The sequence below is a fragment of the Nematostella vectensis genome, chromosome 3, assembly GCF_932526225.1.
Source record: "Nematostella vectensis chromosome 3, jaNemVect1.1, whole genome shotgun sequence".
Taxonomy (NCBI): domain Eukaryota; kingdom Metazoa; phylum Cnidaria; class Anthozoa; order Actiniaria; family Edwardsiidae; genus Nematostella; species Nematostella vectensis.
In genome coordinates, this window is record NC_064036.1 from 20687240 (window position 1) to 20713163 (window position 25924).

The following is a 25924-nucleotide window of genomic DNA, read 5'->3' on the forward strand; positions in this document are numbered from 1 at the left end:
GATATTTTCGCGCAAAAAATAAACCTTTTCAAGTTATTTAGTGCTTTCCTTCGGTACAAAATGTAGTTTGGGCTTAACAGTTGATATTCCATGTAATTTAGCACGCAATTCAGTAAAGAATCCCGCAAAATTTCGATTTTTTAAGAAAAATGTATTGCAAAATTCCTGCGTAATTTAGCGCGTAATGATTGATTTTCCGCGTAATTTAGCAAAGAATCCCGCGTAGTTTTGAGTTTTTTTTCGCGTAATTCCAGAAGCCCTGTATAATCAATAATCAATAACAAAATGGATAATATTTGTAGTGAAATAGAATGACCAAGTCCGAGGCTTCATATTGGGAGATGGTGTAAGCGCATTGCAGCTTTGAAACAGTTGAAAGCCGCATTGGATTGCCGCTTTTTTCAATTATCCCGGAAGGTTGTTCCATAATTTAGGAAATTCTCACTGATATTAGGTTACTTTTTGTTTTCTTCCTAAAATACCTTTATCCCTCATTGAATGTCCTTTTAATTTTATGAAACATTTTCAATGAAATTTAAATAATTGTGTTGTCTTTGTAGTGTTGCTGATCTCAATCCTTAAGAATATGTATATGCTATAATTTGAAGTCTGGATATTCTATAGCTCTCTCATTTGACTTCAAAATATGTTTGTTTAAACAATATGATAGCATAAATATATGTTATTTCCCAGCTCAGGGTCGGTCCGTATCGTGAAATACCGTGACCGAGGTCAGTATTTTCAAGGCCGAGCACGGTATTTCACGATATGGAGTGCGATTCCAACTTTGTTTACCTTACAGGCTTACGGTTGCACGAGGCGAGGTTTCGCTTCTGACTTTCGTCGATGTTCTTGAAGATTTTATTCGCTCATGATCATTCAATAAACTCCATTTTGTATTTCCACACAACGCTTTTTATTCTCCAGAATTACAGAACTTCCAAAGAAGACATTCTCTGAGTTTTGAATAACAATTTTGTAAAATAATTTAGTCCATATTGATACGTCGTTCTCAACTAGAATTGATCTTAAATCCTCTACAGACGATAAGATATATTCACTAAAAGAACTCTTGAATGTGGATACGTTTAAGCTGGTTATGCAGGTAGATTACTAGAGTGGTTTGTCGTTTTTCTTCGTATGAAGAGACGATTTGCTGCTTTTTCATCTATCTCAAATAAACTTTCAGCAAACTTGAAATTGTCGCGCGCGTTGCAAAATTATTATGGCGGGAAATTGTCAAAACACGGAGTTTGAAGCCGATTTTTCGTGATTCTAGATAAAATAAAAAATAAAATGCCGTTTTAAAGTAAAGATCTATAACTTCGGGAGTAAAAATCTAGTTTTCGATGGTCAGTTTACAAATCAACTATTTCGAGCCTTGGAAGTGGGCAGGCCGGTATCGCAGGGTCCGGATCGTAGGATACCGGACCTCACGAGAGCCAATCAGATCGCGCGATTTGATGGATACCGGACCCCGAAAAAAAATAAATAGATATTATTGTTTACTTTGCACTTACATAAATAAAATAATAAATTTCATCAAAATTAAATTACTTTTGGTGTTGAAATAAATTTACCCCTAAATAATCCAAACACGCTAAAAATACAGAAGTGCTATTCATACATATGGCATAAACAAATTGGAAAACCTCCTTTAACGACTTTTGAGTTTTCCAAATAGAAATAGGATGTTTATTTATGTTAATTAAATAGACCTTGTCTTCCCTTCCCAAGGGTCGAATATTAGTATATTTGTTATAACATTGCTTGATATGACTTAAGGAATTACTGTAAGAAGTTTGGTGCTCATACATGCAGATTAACAATAAAAAAATAACAATTGAAGTCACAAGGCCAACTCGGCCATGTTGGCTGGCATTGGTGGGTCTTGGTTAGTGTCGCCTTTCCACAAATCTATCTCCTTGTATTTATAAATGTATTTAATTTTAGGGTAAAGTCCCTATTTACCTAGAACTATATAATATGAAGTCACATACAATAAAAATTTTAAGCGTTTTTGATAAAATTGTTTTCCTCTCTGTTGGGTATATCTAGTCCAGACGGGTTTGGCTGGGCCCTGCGAGATAACCGTTGGCAGCCAGTCTGGACCACACTTCCAGAAGCCTCAAAGGCTGCAGTCAACTTCTGAAGTGTGGTTGTAAGACTGGATGCACCAGCGCACGCTGCAAATGCGTCAAGGCAAATCTCCCGTGCACTGAGCTCTGCAACTGTACATATGTCACGTTCTAGAACTGCACATAGTTACATTCAATTAAGCGTGTATAGGACATTCGGGTTGATAACTAATTCACATAATAATTCACCGATCTGCACCAAATTTAGCAAAAGCATTTGTGACCTCTCATGCGAAACTTGACCTTAGAGTTTTCCGTTATTTGGGCAAACTCGCGCCCCGTTGCGGAATGCTCGCGGCTCGTAAACGGAAAGCTCGTGCCCGAGTCGCGGAATTCTCGCGAAACGCTAATGGAAAGCTCGCGCCCGCAACACGGAATGCTCGCGAAAGACAGTGCTGAATAACGTATGCGCATGCGCGTGTTCTGGCGAGACCGAACAAAATCAGGTTGCTCAGGTACTATCATCTATTTTTTGGGGGGAAGATTCTGGCTCCACGATCAATTATTATATGTCTATTGGGTGGGAGGGTCCTATATTGTACGGGAATGTCTGATGTTTATCACACACTTGTACAACTCTTGACGTCACAAGTGATGTGCATTGGATGACGCCGGGTTTCATGAAAAACAAAAATCAGGTTTCCGTAAACAACTATAGAAATTTGAATAAATTAATGTGGGATATTACACATCTATACTAACTAGTCAATTTGTAAAAATTAGTAAAAGAGAATTTCGTGTCACATTTTCTTTAAGACCTCTTTTCTACCTGAACAATTTCCCATGTTACCCAAGTGCAAAAGAAAATACTTCTTAGTATTATTGCCTGCCTAACCACTTGCCCATCTTACACAGGTACCGGCAATGTACTAAAGGTGCAGAACCTGCTACATCTGTGTAGTGAACACTTTGACCAGAAAGAGGGGGAGGAGAAGGAGAAGTCTAAAGAATCCAAGGAAAAGAAGGAGGAAGAGAAGGAAGAAGATGGTAGCCATCAGGGCATTGCTGTGCTTGGTATTGCACTTATCGCTATGGGCGAGGAGATTGGTGCTCAGATGGGCCTGAGGGCATTCAATCATTTGGTAAGTGTGTACACCCGCTGCATGTGTAAGATGGAGATTAGGGTGTGTGAGGTAGCATAACAAAAAACAAAAATGATCTTTGCACATAGTGTAGGTATTGTATGGTATGGTATAGAGTTGTAGACCCTCTTCTACCGCAAATTACATCCCAAGGATGCCATTTGACCAGCTGCTATGTCACGATCATTGACGGAAAGCTAAAATTAATGTTCAAAAATTCATTTTTCGCAGTTTTTTAAGTGGATTGCTTTAAAAATCGAGTTAGAGATAGTTTCATCCCTCTTCAATCCTGAACCAGTGTCAGTGTTTTTGTACTGATTAAAATCGGGCAGAAAATCGCGCTAAAGCTGAGCTAGTCGAAATAAAGTTGCCATCCTTGTCTCAATAACATACTTAGTATCAATTCAAAATCCAAGACAAACTTATATCGCTCTAAACTCGTAAAATTGAGCTTCTTCTAAAGAAAAAACACCGCAGACGGATACATTTACATCCCAACTAAGTTTATTTCATGAATTAGTGCATAAAGATATAAACTCATATATATTTGCGTGATTTGTATGTCCTTTGAAATCCTTAACTGATGCAGGTGGGAAGCTTGTGGTTAAATGCCATATTATGCTGGTTTAGTTGATGTATGTTAAATGCCATATTATGCTGGTTTAGTTGCAGTATGTTAAATGCCATATTATGCTGGTTTAGTTGCAGTATGTTAAATGCCATATTATGCTGGTGTAGTTGCAATATGTTAAATGCCATATTATGCTGGTTTAGTTGCAATATGTTAAATGCCATATTATGCTGGTTTAGTTGCAGTATGTTAAATGCCATATTATGCTGGTGTAGTTGCAGTATGTTAAATGCCATATCATGCTGGTGTAGTTGCAGTATGTTAAATGCCATATCATGCTGGTGTAGTTGCAGTATGTTAAATGCCATATTATGCTGGTTTAGTTGCAGTATGTTAAATGCCATATTATGCTGGTTTAGTTGCAATATGTTAAATGCCAATTATGCTGGTTTAGTTGCAGTATGTAAAATGCCATATTATGCTGGTTTAGTTGCAGTATGTTAAATGCCATATTATGCTGGTTTAGTTGCAGTATGTTAAATGCCATATTATGCTGGTTTAGTTGCAGTATGTTAAATGCCATATTATGCTGGTTTAGTTGCAGTATGTTAAATGCCATATTATGTTGGTGTAGTTGCAATATGTTTAATGAACACTTTCCCATTTAAAAATGTACTTTCCCACTTAAATGTGTACTTTTGCGAGAGCGTTGTTTTCACGTCCTCAAAACGCGGGTCAACCAATCAGAGACCGTCACTTTAATAGCCTTAATTCAACGCGTCTGGAGAACGCCAGTCAGCCAATGGAATGATCTTGAAATTTGAGCCCTCGTGATTCCGCGTTCTTCGACGCGACCTGACCAATCACACCGAATCATTCTTATCCCGCAAAAAGGTCAATACAAATAGCCTTCTGTCAACAGATGCAGATTGCCGGTGATAACGATAATTAACACGGACTAGGGGTCAGAATAGATCAAATGGAGATGACTTTAGAAAATAAAAGGAGTAGCCTTACATCTTTAAAACTACTTTTAGTACTCGAACTCGAACAAGTCATTAAACAAGCTATTTCTAAAATCAACACCAAGGACACTTGAATTGGCTTACCCTAGTAATGACCATGTTCTTTTTTGCACATCTTTCTCAGAATCTCTTTTCGCTATACCAAATATGTCATGTCTTTCTGTGAACATTTCACCAAATGGATATTTTTAGTGTTCCCAGGTCGGACTAACCATACTTGATCGCAATGAACCAAAGACTTGTGATGGCGCGAAACGAAATTGGCGCCCTTTTAGTCCCGTGGCTTGGCTTCAATCCCGGCTGTATCCAGCCCAAATTTGTCTGCCATCCAAATCAAATATTGTTCTTTTTGCCGTCGGTTTCATGCAAGAATGACCCATTCGTATTGTTCTCATTATAAAAAGATGCAGGAGAGAAATCTTCTAGCTCACGCTGCACATGATGCCGTGTAACTCGAGATCTCAGGGTATGGAATGAATTGATAAACAATTTGCTGTTTCAACAGATTCGGATTATACAGCAAATCAAAGTGCGTTTTCGAACGCAGAACGTGCAATCTGTAATATAGGTGAACTCGAAAAATACCATCGTGTTTCGAAGCAATCACATACGGAAAACCCCTTTAATAAAGCAAACCTCTAACTACTGAAACATCTCACCGAAACGTGAAAGAGGAAGATAGTATACAACAACATCATTTTATTACAAGAAGAACGAAAAAAGCCAATCACATTCCCAATCAGTGCGTTTGCAGACGCAACGAGTGTCTAGGATCGATTTACAAAGATACATAGGCATGGAAAGCCGGTAAAAATTTTAGTGTTCTATGTATCTAAAGTGACTAGCCTTTAAACAATATATCGGCGTTTTCTTACTTTGTAAGTCAAGCACGCAAAATGTTTTGTTCATTTCACAGAGATCGGACACAGCTATGCGTTATTTTTTCTTGTCGATAGACACTCAAGAGTAGGCTTTGAAAACAAACCGGAAAGTGTGCGTTTTAAAGACGCAGGCTAGTCAATAGTGTGAAAGAATCTAATTTTCGGAACGAGAAACACATGGCGCTTGTAATTGGTTGTTAGAAGACGAGGTATCCAGCCCAAATTTGTCTGCCATCCAAATCAAATATTGTTCTTTTTGCCGTCGGTTTCATGCAAGAATGACCCATTCGTATTGTTCTCATTATAAAAAGATGCAGGAGAGAAATCTTCTAGCTCACGCTGCACATGATGCCGTGTAACTCGAGATCTCAGGGTATGGAATGAATTGATAAACAATTTGCTGTTTCAACAGATTCGGATTATACAGCAAATCAAAGTGCGTTTTCGAACGCAGAACGTGCAATCTGTAATATAGGTGAACTCGAAAAATACCATCGTGTTTCGAAGCAATCACATACGGAAAACCCCTTTAATAAAGCAAACCTCTAACTACTGAAACATCTCACCGAAACGTGAAAGAGGAAGATAGTATACAACATCATCGTTTATTGCAAGGAGAACGAATAAAAGCCAATCACATTCCCAATCAGTGCGTTTGCAGACGCAACGAGTGTCTAGGATCGATTTACAAAGATACATAGGCATGGAAAGCCGGTAAAAATTTTAGTGTTCTATGTATCTAAAGTGACTAGCCTTTAAACAATATATCGGCGTTTTCTTACTTTGTAAGTCAAGCACGCAAAATGTTTTGTTCATTTCACAGAGATCGGACACAGCTATGCGTTATTTTTTCTTGTCGATGGACACTCAAGAGTAGGCTTTGAAAACAAACCGGAAAGTGTGCGTTTTAAAGACGCAGGGTAGTCAATAGTGTGAAAGAATCTAATTTTCGGAACGAGAAACACATGGCGCTTGTAATTGGTTGTTAGAAGACGAGGTATCCAGCCCAAATTTGTTTGCCATCCAAATCAAATATTGTTCTTTTTGCCGTCGGTTTCATCCAAGAATGACCCATTCGTATTGTTCTCATTATAAAAAGATGCAGGAGAGAAATCTTCTAGCTCACGCTGCACATGATGCCGTGTAACTCGAGATCTCAGGGTATGGAATGAATTGATAAACAATTTGCTGTTTCAACAGATTCGGATTATACAGCAAATCAAATGTGGACCGTTTTTTTTTCTTCAGGGGGACATTGACGAGTATCGATATGAAGTTGCTGCTGCGCTTTTAGAGTAACAATGGAAAAAATCCCTGTTGGATCCTTGCTAGCCATGCTTTGTGGACGCCGCGCCTACAAGAAACTTCGACATAGATATTGCCTAGGCCTTTGATGATCAGAATTGAAGATAATCGTGGATAATGTTTAGTGATGCAACATGCAACGCTAACCCAGCAACCATTGAAAGGCCCGTGTCTCTAGAACGCAAAAACATCAAGACATCCGGTTATTCTTACCCTGGTTCCAGAGCCTCGAACGTCTCTCTATTTAGTGGCCAGCGAGGTTGAGACCCGTCTCAACCTCGCTGGCCACTAAATAGAGAGACGCACGAGGCTCTGGGACCAGGGTAGGTTATTCTCAGAGCGTAAATATTGTTCACTGTTTATTGGACTTTATTGGCAACAAATTCTTTAGTTTTCGGATATACCCTGCTTATATACTCAAGCTCACCAAATACTATAACAATGTGAAATGATAAGGTTTACTAAAACTACAGACAAAAATGCTGAATTAAATGAATTGTAGTCCACTGCTTTCAGAATGTAAACCCAAGATGGTGACATGAATGATATAGGAAATATTGTATATACCCAACTTATACCCAATATAAAGCACGTAACTACATAACAAGCTTTACAGACGTGAATCAACTAATAACAGCTTGCTTTTGATGTTTGAATAAGAAAGTTGTCTCGACTTCTTACAAGCAATTACAAGCGCCATAATGTGTTTCTCGTACCGAAAATAAGATTTTTTACACTATTGACGGATCCCTATTGACTAGCCTGCGTCTTTAGAACGCACACTTTACGGTTTGTTTTTAAAGTCTACTCTTGAGTGTCTATCGACAAGTAAATATAACGCAAAGCTATGTCCGATCTCTGTGAAATAAACGAAACAATTTTCGTGCTTGACTAAAAAGTAAGAAAACGCGCTTGTCACTTTAGAAATAGATACATAGTACACTAATATTTTTGCCGGCTTTCCATGTCTCTGTAACTCGATCCTAGCCACTCGCTGCGTCTACAAACGCACTGATTGGGTATGTGATTGGCTTTTTTCCGTTCTGCTTGTGATAAAATGATTCTGTTGTATACATGCTTCCTCTCTCATGTTTCAGTGGGATGTTTCAATAGTTAGAGGTATTATCAAAGGGGTTTTTCGGATGTGATTGCTTCGAAACACGATGGCATTTTTCGAGTTCACCTATACTACAGAATGCACGTTCTGCGTTTGAAAACGCAGTTAGTACGTTTTGATTTGCTGGATAATCCGAATCTGTCAATATTTGATTGCAACAACAGCAAATTGTTTATCAATTCATTCCATACCCTGAGATCTTGTGTTACACGGCATCATATGCAGTTTGAGCTAGAAGGTTTCTCTCCTGCGTCTTTTTAAAAGAAGAAAAATACGAATGGGTCATTCTTGGATGGAACCGAGGGCAAAAAGATCAATAATTGATTTGGATGGCAAACAAATTTGGTCTAGATACAGCCGGGATCGAAGCCAAGCTACGGGACTAAAAGGGCGCCAATTTCGTTTCGCGCCATCACAAGTCTTCGGTTCATTGCGATCAAGTATGGTCAATCCGACATGGGTACAATAAAAATATCCACTGGTGAATTGTTCACATAAAGACATGACATATTTGGTATAGCAAAAAGAAATCCTGAGAGAGCTGTGCAAAGAAGAAAAAAGTCATTACTAGGGTAAGCCAATTAGAGTTTCCTTGGTGTTGGTTTTAGAAATAGCTTGTTTTTAAAGTTCGAGTACTATATGTAGTTTTGAAGATGTAAGGCTACTGCTTTCATTCTAAAACAAACTTCTCGATTTGATCTCTCCTGACCCCAATTCCGCGTTAATTATCGTTATCACCGGCAATCTGCATCTGTTGACAGAAGGCTATTTGTATTGACCTTTTTGTGGGATACGAATGATTCAGTGTGATTGGTCAGGTCGCGTCGAAGAACGCGGAATCACGAGGGCTCAAATTTCAAGATCATTCCATTGGCTGACTGGCGTTCTCCAGACGCGTTGAATTAAGGCTATTAAAGTGACGGTCTCTGATTGGTTGACCCGCGTTTTGAGGACGTGAAAACAACGCTCTCGCAAAAGTACACATTTAAGTGGGAAAGTACATTTTTAAATGGGAAAGTGTTAATGCCATATTATGCTGGTTTAGTTGCAGTGTGTTAAATGCCATATTGTGCTGGTTTAGTTGCAGTATGTTAAATGCCATATTATGCTGGTTTAGTTGCAGTATGTTAAATGCCATATTATGCTGGTTTAGTTGCAGTATGTTAAATGCCATATTATGCTGGTTTAGTTGCAGTATGTTAAATGCCATATTGTGCTGGTTTAGTTGCAACATGTTAAATGCCAATTATGCTGGTTTAGTTGCAGTATGTTAATTGCTATATTATGCTGGTTTAGTTGCAGTATGTTAAATGCCATATTATGCTGGTTTAGTTGCAGTATGTTAAATGCCATATTATGCTGGTTTAGTTGCAGTATGTTAAATGCCATATTATGCTGGTTTAGTTGCAGTATGTTAAATGCCATATCATGCTGGTGTAGTTGCAGTATGTTAAATGCCATATTATGCTGGTTTAGTTGCAGTATGTTAAATGCCATATTATGCTGGTGTAGTTGCAGTATGTTAAATGCCATATCATGCTGGTGTAGTTGCAGTATGTTAAATGCCATATCATGCTGGTTTAGTTGCAGTATGTTAAATGCCATATTATGCTGGTTTAGTTGCAGTATGTTAAATGCCATATTATGCTGGTTTAGTTGCAATATGTTAAATGCCAATTATGCTGGTTTAGTTGCAGTATGTAAAATGCCATATTATGCTGGTTTAGTTGCAGTATGTTAAATGCCATATTATGCTGGTTTAGTTGCAGTATGTTAAATGCCATATTATGCTGGTTTAGTTGCAGTATGTTAAATGCCATATTATGCTGGTTTAGTTGCAGTATGTTAAATGCCATATTATGCTGGTGTAGTTGCAATATGTTAAATGCCATATTATGCTGGTTTAGTTGCAGTGTGTTAAATGCCATATTATGCTGGTTTAGTTGCAGTATGTTAAATGCCATATTATGCTGGTTTAGTTGCAGTGTGTTAAATGCCATTTTATGCTGGTTTAGTTGCAGTATGTTAAATGCCATATTATGCTGGTTTAGTTGCAGTATGTTAAATGCCATAATGTGCTGGTTTAGTTGCAATATGTTAAATGCCAATTATGCTGGTTTAGTTGCAGTATGTTAAATGCCATATTATGCTGGTTTAGTTGCAGTATGTTAAATGCCATATTATGCTGGTTTAGTTGCAGTATGTTAAATGCCATATTATGCTGGTTTAGTTGCAGTATGTTAAATGCCATATTATGCTGGTTTAGTTGCAGTATGTTAAATGCCATATTATGCTGGTTTAGTTGCAGTATGTTAAATGCCATATTATGCTGGTGTAGTTGCAGTATGTTAAATGCCATATTATGCTGGTGTAGTTGCAGTATGTTAAATGCCATATTATGCTGGTTTAGTTGCAGTGTGTTAAATGCCAATTATGCTGGTTTAGTTGCAGTATGTTAATTGCCATATTATGCTGGTTTAGTTGCAGTATGTTAAGTGCCATATTATGCTGGTGTAGTTGCAGTATGTTAAATGCCATATTATGCTGGTGTAGTTGCAGTATGTTAAATGCCATATTATGCTGGTTTAGTTGCAGTATGTTAAATGCCATATTATGCTGGTGTAGTTGCAGTATGTTAAATGCCATATTATGCTGGTGTAGTTGCAGTATGTTAAATGCCATATTATGCTGGTGTAGTTGCAGTATGTTAAATGCCATATTATGCTGGTGTAGTTGCAGTATGTTAAATGCCATATTATGCTGGTGTAGTTGCAGTATGTTAAATGCCATATTATGCTGGTGTAGTTGCAGTATGTTAAATGCCATATTATGCTGGTTTAGTTGCAGTATGTAAAATGCCATATTATGCTGGTTTAGTTGCAGTATGTTAAATGCCATATTATGCTGGTGTAGTTGCAGTATGTTAAATGCCATATTATGCTGGTGTAGTTGCAGTATGTTAAATGCCATATTATGCTGGTTTAGTTGCAGTATGTTAAATGCCATATTATGCTGGTTTAGTTGCAGTATGTTAAATGCCATATCATGCTGGTGTAGTTGCAGTATGTTAAATGCCATATTATGCTGGTTTAGTTGCAGTTTGTTAAATGCCATATTATGCTGGTTTAGTTGCAGTATGTTAAATGCCATATCATGCTGGTTTAGTTGCAGTATGTTAAATGCCATATTATGCTGGTGTAGTTGCAGTATGTTAAATGCCATATTATGCTGGTTTAGTTGCAGTATGTTAAGTGCCATATTATGCTGGTTTAGTTGCAGTGTGTTAAATGCCATATGATGCTGGTTTAGTTGCAGTATGTTAAATGCCATATTATGCTGGTTTAGTTGCAGTATGTTAAATGCCATATCATGCTGGTTTAGTTGCAGTATGTTAAATGCCATATTATGCTGGTGTAGTTGCAATATGTTAAATGCCATATTATGCTGGTGTAGTTGCAGTATGTTAAATGCCATATTATGCTGGTTTAGTTGCAGTATGTTAAATGCCATATCATGCTGGTTTAGTTGCAGTGTGTTAAATGCCATATTATGCTGGTTTAGTTGCAGTATGTTAAATGCCATATTATGCTGGTTTAGTTGCAGTGTGTTAAATGCCATATTATGCTGGTTTAGTTGCAGTATGTTAAATGCCATATTATGCTGGTTTAGTTGCAGTGTGTTAAATGCCATATGATGCTGGTTTAGTTGCAGTATGTTAAATGCAATATCATGCTGGTGTAGTTGCAGTATGTTAAATGCCATATCATGCTGGTGTAGTTGCAGTGTGTTAAATGCCATATTATGCTTGTGTAGTTGCAGTGTGTTAAATGCCATATTATGCTGGTTTAGTTGCAGTATGTTAAATGCCATATTATGCTGGTTTAGTTGCAGTATGTTAAATGCCATATTATGCTGGTTTAGTTGCAGTATGTTAAATGCCATATTATGCTGGTTTAGTTGCAGTATGTTAAATGCCATATTATGCTGGTTTAGTTGCAATATGTTAAATGCCAATTATGCTGGTTTAGTTGCAGTATGTAAAATGCCATATTATGCTGGTTTAGTTGCAGTATGTTAAATGCCATATTATGCTGGTTTAGTTGCAGTATGTTAAATGCCATATTATGCTGGTTTAGTTGCAGTATGTTAAATGCCATATTATGCTGGTTTAGTTGCAGTATGTTAAATGCCATATCATGCTGGTTTAGTTGCAGTGTGTTAAATGCCATATCATGCTGGTGTAGTTGCAGTATGTTAAATGCCATATTATGCTGGTGTAGTTGCAATATGTTAAATGCCATATTATGCTGGTTTAGTTGCAATATGTTAAATGCCAATTATGCTGGTTTAGTTGCAGTATGTTAAATGCCATATTATGCTGGTTTAGTTGCAGTTTGTTAAATGCCATATTATGCTGGTTTAGTTGCAGTATGTTAAATGCCATATCATGCTGGTTTAGTTGCAGTATGTTAAATGCCATATTGTGCTGGTTTAGTTGCAATGTGTTAAATGCCATGTTATGCTGGTTTAGTTGCAGTATGTTAAATGCCATATTATGCTGGTTTAGTTGCAGTATGTTAAATGCCATATTATGCTGGTTTAGTTGCAGTATGTTAAATGCCATATAATGCTGGTTTAGTTGCAGTATGTTAAATGCCATATTATGCTGGTTTAGTTGCAGTATGTTAAATGCCATATTATGCTGGTTTAGTTGCAGTATGTTAAATGCCATATTATGCTGGTTTAGTTGCAGTATGTAAAATGCCATATTATGCTGGTTTAGTTGCAGTATGTTAAATGCCATATTATGCTGGTTTAGTTGCAGTATGTTAAATGCCATATTATGCTGGTTTAGTTGCAGTATGTTAAATGCCATATTATGCTGGTTTAGTTGCAGTATGTTAAATGCCATATTATGCTGGTTTAGTTGCAGTATGTTAAATTCCATATTGTGCTGGTTTAGTTGCAATATGTTAAATGCCAATTATGCTGGTTTAGTTGCAGTATGTTAAATGCCATATTATGCTGGTTTAGTTGCAGTATGTTAAATGCCATATTATGCTGGTTTAGTTGCAGTATGTTAAATGCCATATTATGCTGGTTTAGTTGCAGTATGTTAAATGCCATATTATGCTGGTTTAGTTGCAGTATGTTAAATGCCATATCATGCTGGTGTAGTTGCAGTATGTTAAATGCCATATTATGCTGGTTTAGTTGCAGTATGTTAAATGCCATATTATGCTGGTGTAGTTGCAGTATGTTAAATGCCATATGCTGGTGTAGTTGCAGTATGTTAAATGCCATATCATGCTGGTGTAGTTGCAGTATGTTAAATGCCATATTATGCTGGTTTAGTTGCAGTATGTTAAATGCCATATTATGCTGGTTTAGTTGCAATATGTTAAATGCCAATTATGCTGGTTTAGTTGCAGTGTGTAAAATGCCATATTATGCTGGTTTAGTTGCAGTATGTTAAATGCCATCTTATGCTGGTTTAGTTGCAGTATGTTAAATGCCATATTATGCTGGTTTAGTTGCAGTATGTTAAATGCCATATTATGCTGGTTTAGTTGCAGTATGTTAAATGCCATATTATGCTGGTGTAGTTGCAATATGTTAAATGCCATATTATGCTGGTTTAGTTGCAGTATGTTAAATGCCATATTATGCTGGTTTAGTTGCAGTGTGTTAAATGCCATATTATGCTGGTTTAGTTGCAGTATGTTAAATGCCATATTATGCTGGTTTAGTTGCAGTGTGTTAAATGCCATATTATGCTGGTTTAGTTGCAGTATGTTAAATGCCATATTATGCTGGTTTAGTTGCAGTATGTTAAATGCCATATTATGCTGGTTTAGTTGCAGTATGTTAAATGCCATATTATGCTGGTTTAGTTGCAGTATGTTAAATGCCATATTGTGCTGGTTTAGTTGCAATATGTTAAATGCCAATTATGCTGGTTTAGTTGCAGTATGTTAAATGCCATATTATGCTGGTTTAGTTGCAGTATGTTAAATGCCATATTATGCTGGTTTAGTTGCAGTATGTTAAATGCCATATTATGCTGGTGTAGTTGCAGTATGTTAAATGCCATATTATGCTGGTTTAGTTGCAATATGTTAAATGCCATATTATGCTGGTGTAGTTGCAGTATGTTAAATGCCATATTATGCTGGTTTAGTTGCAGTATGTAAAATGCCATATTATGCTGGTTTAGTTGCAGTATGTAAAATGCCATATTATGCTGGTTTAGTTGCAGTATGTTAAATGCCATATTATGCTGGTGTAGTTGCAGTATGTTAAATGCCATATTATGGTGGTTTAATTGCAGTATGTTAAATGCCATATTATGCTGGTTTAGTTGCAGTATGTTAAATGCCATATCATGCTGGTGTAGTTGCAGTATGTTAAATGCCATATTATGCTGGTTTAGTTGCAGTATGTTAAATGCCATATTATGCTGGTTTAGTTGCAGTATGTTAAATGCCATATCATGCTGGTTTAGTTGCAGTATGTTAAATGCCATATTATGCTGGTGTAGTTGCAGTATGTTAAATGCCATATTATGCTGGTTTAGTTGCAGTATGTTAAATGCCATATTATGCTGGTTTAGTTGCAGTGTGTTAAATGCCATATTATGCTGGTTTAGTTGCAGTATGTTAAATGCCATATTATGCTGGTTTAGTTGCAGTATGTTAAATGCCATATTATGCTGGTGTAGTTGCAGTATGTTAAATGCCATATTATGCTGGTGTAGTTGCAATATGTTAAATGCCATATTATGCTGGTGTAGTTGCAGTATGTTAAATGCCATATTATGCTGGTTTAGTTGCAGTATGTTAAATGCCATATCATGCTGGTTTAGTTGCAGTGTGTTAAATGCCATATTATGCTGGTTTAGTTGCAGTATGTTAAATGCCATATTATGCTGGTTTAGTTGCAGTGTGTTAAATGCCATATTATGCTGGTTTAGTTGCAGTGTGTTAAATGCCATATTATGCTGGTTTAGTTGCAGTGTGTTAAATGCCATATGATGCTGGTTTAGTTGCAGTGTGTTAAATGCAATGTCATGCTGGTGTAGTTGCAGTATGTTAAATGCCATATCATGCTGGTGTAGTTGCAGTGTGTTAAATGCCATATTATGCTGGTGTAGTTGCAGTGTGTTAAATGCCATATTATGCTGGTTTAGTTGCAGTATGTTAAATGCCATATTATGCTGGTTTAGTTGCAGTATGTTAAATGCCATATTATGCTGGTTTAGTTGCAGTATGTTAAAGGCCATATTATGCTGGTTTAGTTGCAGTATGTTAAATGCCATATTATGCTGGTTTAGTTGCAATATGTTAAATGCCAATTATGCTGGTTTAGTTGCAGTATGTAAAATGCCATATTATGCTGGTTTAGTTGCAGTATGTTAAATGCCATATTATGCTGGTTTAGTTGCAGTATGTTAAATGCCATATTATGCTGGTTTAGTTGCAGTATGTTAAATGCCATATTATGCTGGTTTAGTTGCAGTATGTTAAATGCCATATTATGCTGGTGTAGTTGCAATATGTTAAATGCCATATTATGCTGGTTTAGTTGCAGTGTGTTAAATGCCATATTATGCTGGTTTAGTTGCAGTATGTTAAATGCCATATTATGCTGGTTTAGTTGCAATATGTTAAATGCCATATTATGCTGGTTTAGTTGCAGTATGTTAAATGCCATATTATGCTGGTTTAGTTGCAGTATGTTAAATGCCATATTGTGCTGGTTTAGTTGCAATGTGTTAAATGCCATATTGTGCTGGTTTAGTTGCAGTGTGTTAAATGCCATATAATGCTGGTTTAGTTGCAGTATGTTAAATGCCATATTATGCTGGTTTAGTTGCAGTATGTTAAATGCCATATTATGCTGGTGTAGTTGCAGTATGTTAAATGCCATATTATGCTGGTGTAGTTGCAGTATGTTAAATGCCATATTATGCTGGTTTAGTTGCAGTATGTTAAATGCCATATTATGCTGGTTTAGTTGCAGTATGTTAAATGCCATATTATGCTGGTTTAGTTGCAGTATGTAAAATGCCATATTATGCTGGTTTAGTTGCAGTATGTTAAATGCATATTATGCTGGTTTAGTTGCAGTATGTTAAATGCCATATTATGCTGGTTTAGTTGCAGTATGTAAAATGCCATATTATGCTGGTTTAGTTGCAGTATGTTAAATGCCATATTATGCTGGTTTAGTTGCAGTATGTTAAATGCCATATTATGCTGGTTTAGTTGCAGTATGTTAAATGCCATATTATGCTGGTGTAGTTGCAGTATGTTAAATGCCATATTATGCTGGTGTAGTTGCAGTATGTAAAATGCCATATTATGCTGGTTTAGTTGCAGTATGTTAAATGCCATATTATGCTGGTTTAGTTGCAGTATGTTAAATGCCATATTATGCTGGTTTAGTTGCAGTATGTTAAATGCCATATTATGCTGGTTTAGTTGCAGTATGTTAAATGCCATATTATGCTGGTGTAGTTGCAGTATGTAAAATGCCATATTATGCTGGTTTAGTTGCAGTATGTTAAATGCCATATTATGCTGGTTTAGTTGCAGTATGTAAAATGCCATATTATGCTGGTTTAGTTGCAGTATGTTAAATGCCATATTATGCTGGTTTAGTTGCAGTATGTAAAATGCCATATTATGCTGGTTTAGTTGCAGTATGTTAAATGCCATATTATGCTGGTTTAGTTGCAGTATGTTAAATGCCATATTATGCTGGTTTAGTTGCAGTATGTTAAATGCCATATTATGCTGGTTTAGTTGCAGTATGTTAAATGCCATATTATGCTGGTTTAGTTGCAGTATGTTAAATGTCATATTATGCTGGTGTAGTTGCAGTATGTTAAATGCCATATTATGCTGGTGTAGTTGCAGTATGTTAAATGCCATATTATGCTGGTTTAGTTGCAGTATGTTAAATGCCATATTATGCTGGTGTAGTTGCAGTATGTTAAATGCCATATTATGCTGGTTTAGTTGCAGTATGTTAAATGCCATATTATGCTGGTGTAGTTGCAGTATGTTAAATGCCATATTATGCTGGTGTAGTTGCAGTATGTTAAATGCCATATTATGCTGGTTTAGTTGCAGTATGTAAAATGCCATATTTTGCTGGTTTAGTTGCAGTATGTTAAATGCCATATTTTGCTGGTTTAGTTGCAGTATGTTAAATGCCATATTATGCTGGTTTAGTTGCAGTATGTTAAATGCCATATTATGCTGGTGTAGTTGCAGTATGTTAAATGCCATATTATGCTGGTTTAGTTGCAGTATGTTAAATGCCATATTATGCTGGTGTAGTTGCAGTATGTTAAATGCCATATTATGCTGGTTTAGTTGTAGTATGTTAAATGCCATATTATGCTGGTTTAGTTGCAGTATGTTAAATGCCATATTATGCTGGTTTAGTTGCAGTATGTTAAATGCCATATTATGCTGGTTTAGTTGCAGTATGTTAAATGCCATATTTTGCTGGTTTAGTTGCAGTATGTTAAATGCCATATTATGCTGGTTTAGTTGCAGTATGTTAAATGCCATATTATGCTGGTTTAGTTGCAGTATGTTAAATGCCATATTATGCTGGTTTAGTTGCAGTATGTTAAATGCCATATTATGCTGGTTTAGTGGCAGTATGTTAAATGCCATATTATGCTGGTTTAGTTGCAGTATGTTAAATGCCATATTATGCTGGTGTAGTTGCAGTATGGCGAGCCTGTCATTCGTCGGGCTGTGCCGCTGGCACTTGCCCTGCTCTCGGCCTCCAATCCCCAGCTGCCAATCATCGATACACTTAGCAAGCTTTCCCACGACAGCGATGCTGAAGTCGCACATAATGCCATCTTTGCCATGGGTATTGTTGGTGCAGGTATGAGAGACAAAACATGAACTGTTTTATCAAGCGTGAAACTTTGTTTGAAACCTGAAATAAAACCACACTAGGTTCTGTGCTTGAAAACAAGATTTAAGGAGATTCGATACAGTTTCCCGAATGCCCAACCATCCTGTCAATCACAACTCGTATCTTCTGCTACAGGGATCGGATCATCAAACTATATGGCCATGCCATGTAGCTAGGGATCAACTTTATGAAAATGTAACATTTGTTTACATTGCTGTTTCTATGGCAATGGAACGGTGCACCCGTTAAATTCACGAAGTGCTGATCGCTACAGGGAAATTTTTAACAAATAAGCTATAGGATATTGTACATCAGACGTTGGTCGACACTTGGAGGAAGTTTTATTAAAATCTATAAGAGGAATTCTGAGATATTGGCTTATTTTTATTTTCAGTCACTGTGTTATTTACCTACTTTGAAATTCGCCCCTGAAAACAATCCATATGCAAGCAATGATTTTTTATACCATTGTTATTTAGCTACCTCCTATTTCTAATAGCCTACCAAAAGTGAAAGCAATCGGTTTTGTTGATCGTAAGATTTAGGGGCCATTCCTGGGACTATTTAATACTTTCATAATGAAAAAATTGAACTTTTTTGCTTTTTTAGCCGCAAATTTCGCCGATTAACTTTTTCGTCGTTTTCGTAGAATAAAATTAAGATATTGAGAAACATTCTGGTTAACCAAGAGAGCATAAGATGGGAGAGGGAGACTTTGGTATGTCGATTCCGAATCCGGCTATTTTTAGTAACCACCACCCCATCACTGCGCCTGAGCATTTTTACTCACCCTACCCCCGCTTTGGCATTTACATCTTGTTGTTTGCCGCTATTTTGTGACATGAAACCGAAAAAAAACACCCTATTTGCACAAATACCATCGAAAATGTCATTCTAGCATCAAGGATACGGGCAGTTGCAGTTTATTAAGGGGATATAGTACTTCGAGGATTGCAAGATTTCCAAAACGAGACTTGATTCAAAATCAAGAGCGGAAAACCTCGTGCTTCAATCACCGTTTTTGCTATAACTTGCTGCTTCTTCGTTGTTTTTCAACATTTATTATCTTCCTAATGGTCAAACGAAATCTGAAAAAAAGTTAGACATTAGAAATAATATTGATTTTTGTGAATATTCCGGTGAATTGAAAAGGAATCCAAGAAAAATAAATTTCATAAAACTATCCTTGTAGCGAGGGAATGCATTTTTGTGATGATTAAAGCCAGCAAGCTGAAGTATCTGAGCTTTTGTAAAAGTGAGAAAATAAAGAGAGAGATATTACTGTATTTCTTTGATGTTCTTATTATCATTTGTTATACTATTATGTTGTTATTATAGAAGCTGGTGTCGGGATTTGAATCAAACGCAGTATCACAGCCATTTTATCGCTCGTCGGTTTTTTCTTTCTCATTTGACTTCGCCGCTCAGACAAACAAAACAGTCAAACTATTCAGGGATTTAGCTTTCTGTGATTATATTTGCCAATCTTGGTAACTTAAGTTAGACTTGTTTTCTTCTTCCGAGTTATTTTACATGATCTCTTTTCATTCCTATCGAGTTGGCAAAACAACAGCACGCAACCTGCGGGGAGTAGGACAAATTAAAAGAAGCAAATCCTCACGCGCAGTGGTGGGGTGGTGGTTACTAAAAATAGCCGGATTCGGAATCGACATGGCGCGCGGGTAACACCAAAGTGTCCCTCTCTTATCTTATGCTCTCTTGGGTTAACTTTGAGCTTCATTGAAGGGTTGTAAAGAAGCGATTACATTTTTTGAAAATGGGCATTTCAAGCGCCGACTTTGCGCTGGCTCTGTGTTTAGACAAATTGCTCCGTCTCAGGTATTGTTGATTTCATGACTTGTTGTTTTCACATTCTTCACGCGCTAATCTTCCACGGCTGGCTGCTCCTGAACTTCTGAATGGTAATTTATCAAATCTTTTTCTTCTTTACTTGAATAGTTAAAGTTTTTCCCATTTAAAATTTGTGTGAATAATACTAGAGGAAAAAAGAGGAAGGCAAGATTAGCAAGATTAGCACGGGAAGAATGCGAAAAGTACAACGAAATGAAACTAACAATATCCAAAGCGAGGAAACAAAATAAGCGCAAAGTCGGCGCTTGAAATGCCCATTTTCAAAAAATGTAATCGCTTCTTTACAACCCTTCAACGAAGCTCGAAATTAACCCGAATGTTTCTCAATATATTAATTTTTTTATACAAAAACGACGAAAAAAACAATCGGCGTAAATTTATTTGCCGGCCAAAAATGCAACAAAGTTCAATTTCTTCATTTTGAAAGTATCATATAGTCCCCGGAATGGCCCCAAAACTCACGATCAACAAAACAGATTGCTTTCATTTTTGATATGTTATTTAAATTTAAAATAAGATGTAGCTAAATAACAATGGTAAAAAAATTCTTGCCCGGGTATGGATTTTTTTCAGGGGCGAATTTCAAAGTAGGTAAATATCAGAGTGACTGAAAATGAAAATATGCCAATTTCTCGGAATTCCTCTTATAGATTGTAATAAAACTTCCTTAAGTGTCGACCTAGGTCTGATGTACAATATCCGATAGCTTATTTATATAAAATTTCCCTGTAGTGAACATCACTTCGTTAGTAGTGAATTTAACGGCATCCTCGGAAACCCAGGGGTATTTTCCTCTAACGTTTTACTCGCGAGAAATATAAGCCCTGGGGAACAGTAAGGAACGAACTTGGCAAAAACATCTAGGCCTATGGTGAGCTGTGATTGGTCGACCTCCCGAGGCGCGCTTCCGCAACAATGCACTAAAAATTTTCATAATTGCTCCTTTATGGCTGAGAGATCAAATATGGCTTTTACCGTGAACAACTTCTTATATATTCGAAGGGCTAATTCCCGACATCATTTCAGCGGTAAAATACACGTTTAGAGCGTCTTCATTGAAGCCAGAACAGCTTTTGGTCGTAAAGGGGTTTTACAAATGACAGGATGTTTTTGCTCAACTACCTACAGGGCCTATAGGGTTTGGAAAGAGTTTGATTTATCAAGCCATGCCGAAAATGTGTAAGGGAACCCGATAGTTCTTGTAACTTGTCCTATCCAGTCGATAATCCGTGACCAGTTGGCCAATCTGAACTAAATCGGGATACGTATCGCCGATATTTCCAACCCAAAGGACACTGACATTCTAGTCAAGGGAAAAGCGAGGATCGTGCTCGGTAGTCCCTAGTCATTCGGCAGTGAAGCGGTGAATCTATTACTTGTTGCCGGCACCAAAGTTTAAGCTTACAGAGAGGATGTAGTAGATCCTTGGCTTGAACAATGTGCAAATAAAGTCCGTAAAACCATCTTTTGTGGTACATTCCTTCCAGTAATCGAGGAGAGTTGTTCTCCAAGCAAATGCGATCCAAATAGTTTGTGCCTTTTTTATTATCTGAGACTGTTTCCCGCAAACGCGGCAATAATTCCCGATTACCTTACATTTCCGAGTAGAGAAGGCTTACCCATTTTTCTTTCGTAAATTAAAAAGACCGAGCTGGCGAAACGGAAAAAGTATCTAAACGCGTAAGATTTCCCACAGTGATTTGTCTCCAAAAAAGATTGTTCGATGGCAGCTTTAGACAGGCAGCTTTAAAAGGCGCCGTGACGGCTTTTTTGCCAAGTTTATTCCTTACTGTTCCCCAGGGGTTATTTTTCTCGCTAGTAAAACGTTAGAGGGAAATACCCCTGGGTTTCCGAGGATGATTTAACGGGTTCGCCGTTCCGTTGCCATAGAAACAGCAATGTAAACACATGTTACATTTTTTATAAAGTTCATCCCTAGCTACATGGCATGGCCAAATAAATTGATGATCCGATCCCTGTAGCAGAAGATAAGAGCTGTGATTGACAGGATGTTTGGAGATTCGGGGAACTGTATTGTATTTTAAGTCTAAAATTGTCATGATATATGCTCCTGAAAAGTGTTGCCTGATTCAATGTTTTTCTCTTGTGGTAGGGACAAACAACGCACGGTTGGCAGGTATGCTTCGCCAACTCGCTATGTACTATCACAAGGATGCCAACAATCTGTTCATGGTCCGCCTTGCTCAGGTAATCGCTTGTCTAGACACCAGGTTATTAATTGTTGCTTAACCATAGCTTATCTGATATCTGTTGTTTACCATGACTTCTTGTTTTTGTTGTTGATTGCTTGCAATATGGGATCAATAGCAGTAACTCTACTTAAATGTTAGTCGAGTAGCAAAGCGTGGTTTACAATGGTTAGAGTACCTTGAATGTCGGTTACATAGTGCGGAGAGTGTCCTGTTGAGGGCTTGGTACACATGTGTAAAGGCACGCTAGTCGGTTAACGAGCGAAGGAAGTAACGTTGGTGAATGTGTATTTAACAGGGCCTAGTGCCCATGGGTAAAGGCACGCTAGTCGGTTAACAAGCGAAGGAAGTAACGTTGGTGAATGTGTATTTAACAGGGCCTAGTGCCCATGGGTAAAGGCACGCTAGTCGGTTAACAAGCGAAGGAAGTAACGTTGGTGAATGTATTTAACAGGGCCTAGTGCACATGGGTAAAGGCACGCTAGTCGGTTAACAAGCGAAGAAAGTAACGTTGGTAAATGTGTATTTAACAGGGCCTAGTGCCCATGGGTAAAGGCACGCTAGTCGGTTAACAAGCGAAGGAAGTAACGTTGGTGAATGTATTTAACAGGGCCTAGTGCACATGGGTAAAGGCACGCTAGTCGGTTAACAAGCGAAGGAAGTAACGTTGGTGAATGTGTATTTAACAGGGCCTGGTGCACATCGGTAAAGGCACGCTAGTCGGTTAACAAGCGAAGGAAGTAACGTTGGTGAATGTGTATTTAACAGGGCCTGGTGCACATGGGTAAAGGCACGCTAGTCGGTTAACAAGCGAAGGAAGTAACGTTGGTGAATGTGTATTTAACAGGGCCTGGTGCACATGGGTAAAGGCACGCTAGTCGGTTAACAAGCGAAGAAAGTAACGTTGGTGAATGTGTATTTAACAGGGCCTAGTGCACATGGGTAAAGGCACGCTAGTCGGTTAACAAGCGAAGGAAGTAACGTTGGTGAATGTGTATTTAACAGGGCCTAGTGCATAAGGGTAAAGGCACGCTAGTCGGTTAACAAGCGAAGGAAGTAATGTTGGTGAATGTGTATTTAACAGGGCCTAGTGCATATGGGTAAAGGCACGCTAGTCGGTTAACAAGCGAAGGAAGTAACGTTGGTAAATGTGTATTTAACAGGGCCTAGTGCATATGGGTAAAGGCATGCTAGTCGGTTAACAAGCGAAGGAAGTAACGTTGGTGAATGTGTATTTAACAGGGCCTAGTGCACATGGGTAAAGGCACGCTAGTCGGTTAACAAGCGAAGGAAGTAACGTTGGTGAATGTGTATTTAACAGGGCCTAGTGCACATGGGTAAAGGCACGCTAGTCGGTTAACAAGCGAAGGAAGTAATGTTGGTGAATGTGTATTTAACAGGGCCTAGTGCATATGGGTAAAGGCACGCTAGTCGGTTAACAAGCGAAGGAAGTAACGTTGGTAAATGTGTATTTAACAGGGCCTAGTGCACATGGGTAAAGGCACGCTAGTCGGTTAACAAGCGAAGGAAGTAACGTTGGTGAATGTGTATTTAACAGGGCCTGGTGCACATGGGTAAAGGCACGCTAGTCGGTTAACAAGCGAAGGAAGTAACGTTGGTGAATGTATTTAACAGGGCCTAGTGCACATGGGTAAAGGCACGCTAGTCGGTTAACAAGCGAAGGAAGTAACGTTGGTGAATGTATTTAACAGGGCCTAGTGCACATGGGTAAAGGCACGCTAGTCGGTTAACAAGCGAAGGAAGTAACGTTGGTGAATGTGTATTTAAGAGGGCCTAGTGCACATTGGTAAAGGCACGCTAGTCGGTTAACAAGCGAAGAAAGTAACGTTGGTGAATGTATTTAACAGGGCCTAGTGCACATGGGTAAAGGCACCCTCACTGTAGGCCCCTATCACAGTGACCGCTCCCTACTTATGCCTGTGGCGGTGGGAGGTCTTCTTACAGTACTGGTATCATTCCTCGACGTTAAAAACAGTAAGTGACATGCTGAACAAACATGTCATACAGTAAAACAGTAAGTGTACATGCACAAACATGTCATACAGTAAAACAGTAAGTGTACATGCACAAACATGTCATACAGTAAAAACAGTAAGTGACATGCTGAACAAACATGTCATACAGTAAAAACAGTAAGTGACATGCTGAACAAACATGTCATACAGTAAAACAGTAAGTGTACATGCACAAACATGTCATACAGTAAAAACAGTAAGTGTACATGCTGAACAAACATGTCATACAGTAAAAACAGTAAGTGTACATTCTGAACAAACATGTCATACAGTAAAAACAGTAAGTGTACATGCTGAACAAACATGTCATACAGTAAAACAGTAAGTGTACATGCACAAACATGTCGTACAGTAAAAACAGTAAGTGTACAAGCTGAACAAACATGTCATACAGTGAAACAGTAAGTGTACAGGCTGAACAAACATGTCATACAGTAAAAACAGTATGTGTACATGCTGAACAAACATGTCATACAGTAAAAACAGTAAGTGTACATGCTGAACAAACATGTCATACAGTAAAAACAGTAAGTGTACATGCTGAACGAACATGTCATACAGTAAAAACAGTAAGTGACATGCTGAACAAACATGTCATACAGTAAAACAGTAAGTGTACAGGCTGAACAAACATGTCATACAGTAAAAACAGTAAGTGTACATGCTGAACAAACATGTCATACAGTAAAAACAGTAAGTGTACATGCTGAACAAACATGTCATACAGTAAAAACAGTAAGTGTACATGCTGAACAAACATGTCATACAGTAAAAACAGTAAGTGACATGCTGAACAAACAAGTCATACAGTAAAAACAGTAAGTGTACATGCTGAACAAACATGTCATACAGTAAAACAGTAAGTGTACAAGCTGAACAAACATGTCATACAGTAAAAACAGTAAGTGTACATGCTGAACATACATGTGATACAGTAAAAACAGTAAGTGTACATGCTGAACATACATGTGATACAGTAAAAACAGTAAGTGTACATGCTGAACAAACATGTCATACAGTAAAACAGTAAGTGACATGCTGAACAAACATGTCATACAGTAAAAACAGTAAGTGACATGCTGAACAAACATGTCATACAGTAAAACAGTAAGTGTACATGCTGAACAAACATGTCATACAGTAAGAACAGTAAGTGTACAAGCTGAACATACATGTCATACAGTAAAAACAGTAAGTGTACAAGCTGAACATACATGTCATACAGTAAAAACAGTAAGTGTACATGCTGAACGAACATGTCATACAGTAAAAACAGTAAGTGTACAAGCTGAACAAACATGTCATACAGTAAAAACAGTAAGTATACATGCTGAACATACATGTCATACAGTAAAAACAGTAAGTGTACATGCTGAACAAACATGTCATACAGTAAAACAGTAAGTGTACATGCTGAACATACATGTCATACAGTAAAAACAGTAAGTGTACATGCTGAACAAACATGTCATACAGTAAAACAGTAAGTGACATGCTGAACAAACATGTCATACAGTAAAAACAGTAAGTGACATGCTGAACAAACATGTCATACAGTAAAAACAGTAAGTGTACATGCACAAACATGTCATACAGTAAAAACAGTAAGTGTACATGCTGAACAAACATGTCATACAGTAAAAACAGTAAGTGTACATGCACAAACATGTCATACAGTAAAAACAGCAAGTGACATGCTGCACAAACATGTCATACAGTAAAAACAGTAAGTGTACATGCAC

At 37.6% G+C, this 25924-nt stretch overlaps 1 protein-coding gene across 4 annotated transcripts in view; it reads left to right on the forward strand.

Moving 5' to 3' along the window:
• The window catches only part of LOC116611809 (26S proteasome non-ATPase regulatory subunit 2), a 49359-nt gene that overhangs the window by 18510 nt on the left and 4925 nt on the right, over positions 1-25924 (forward strand). For 2 of the 4 annotated variants that reach the window (XM_048724938.1, XM_048724939.1), the window contains 4 exons: positions 2994-3220; positions 17863-18031; positions 22050-22144; positions 24015-24141. In XM_048724938.1, coding sequence (XP_048580895.1) covers positions 2994-3220; positions 17863-18031; positions 22050-22144; positions 24015-24141 — 618 coding nt within the window. Of the gene's footprint in view, positions 1-2993; positions 3221-17862; positions 18032-22049; positions 22145-22444; positions 22566-22600; positions 23825-24014; positions 24142-25924 lie in introns of those variants that run through there. The other 2 variants (XM_032372385.2, XM_032372386.2) reach the window with 2 other exon arrangements.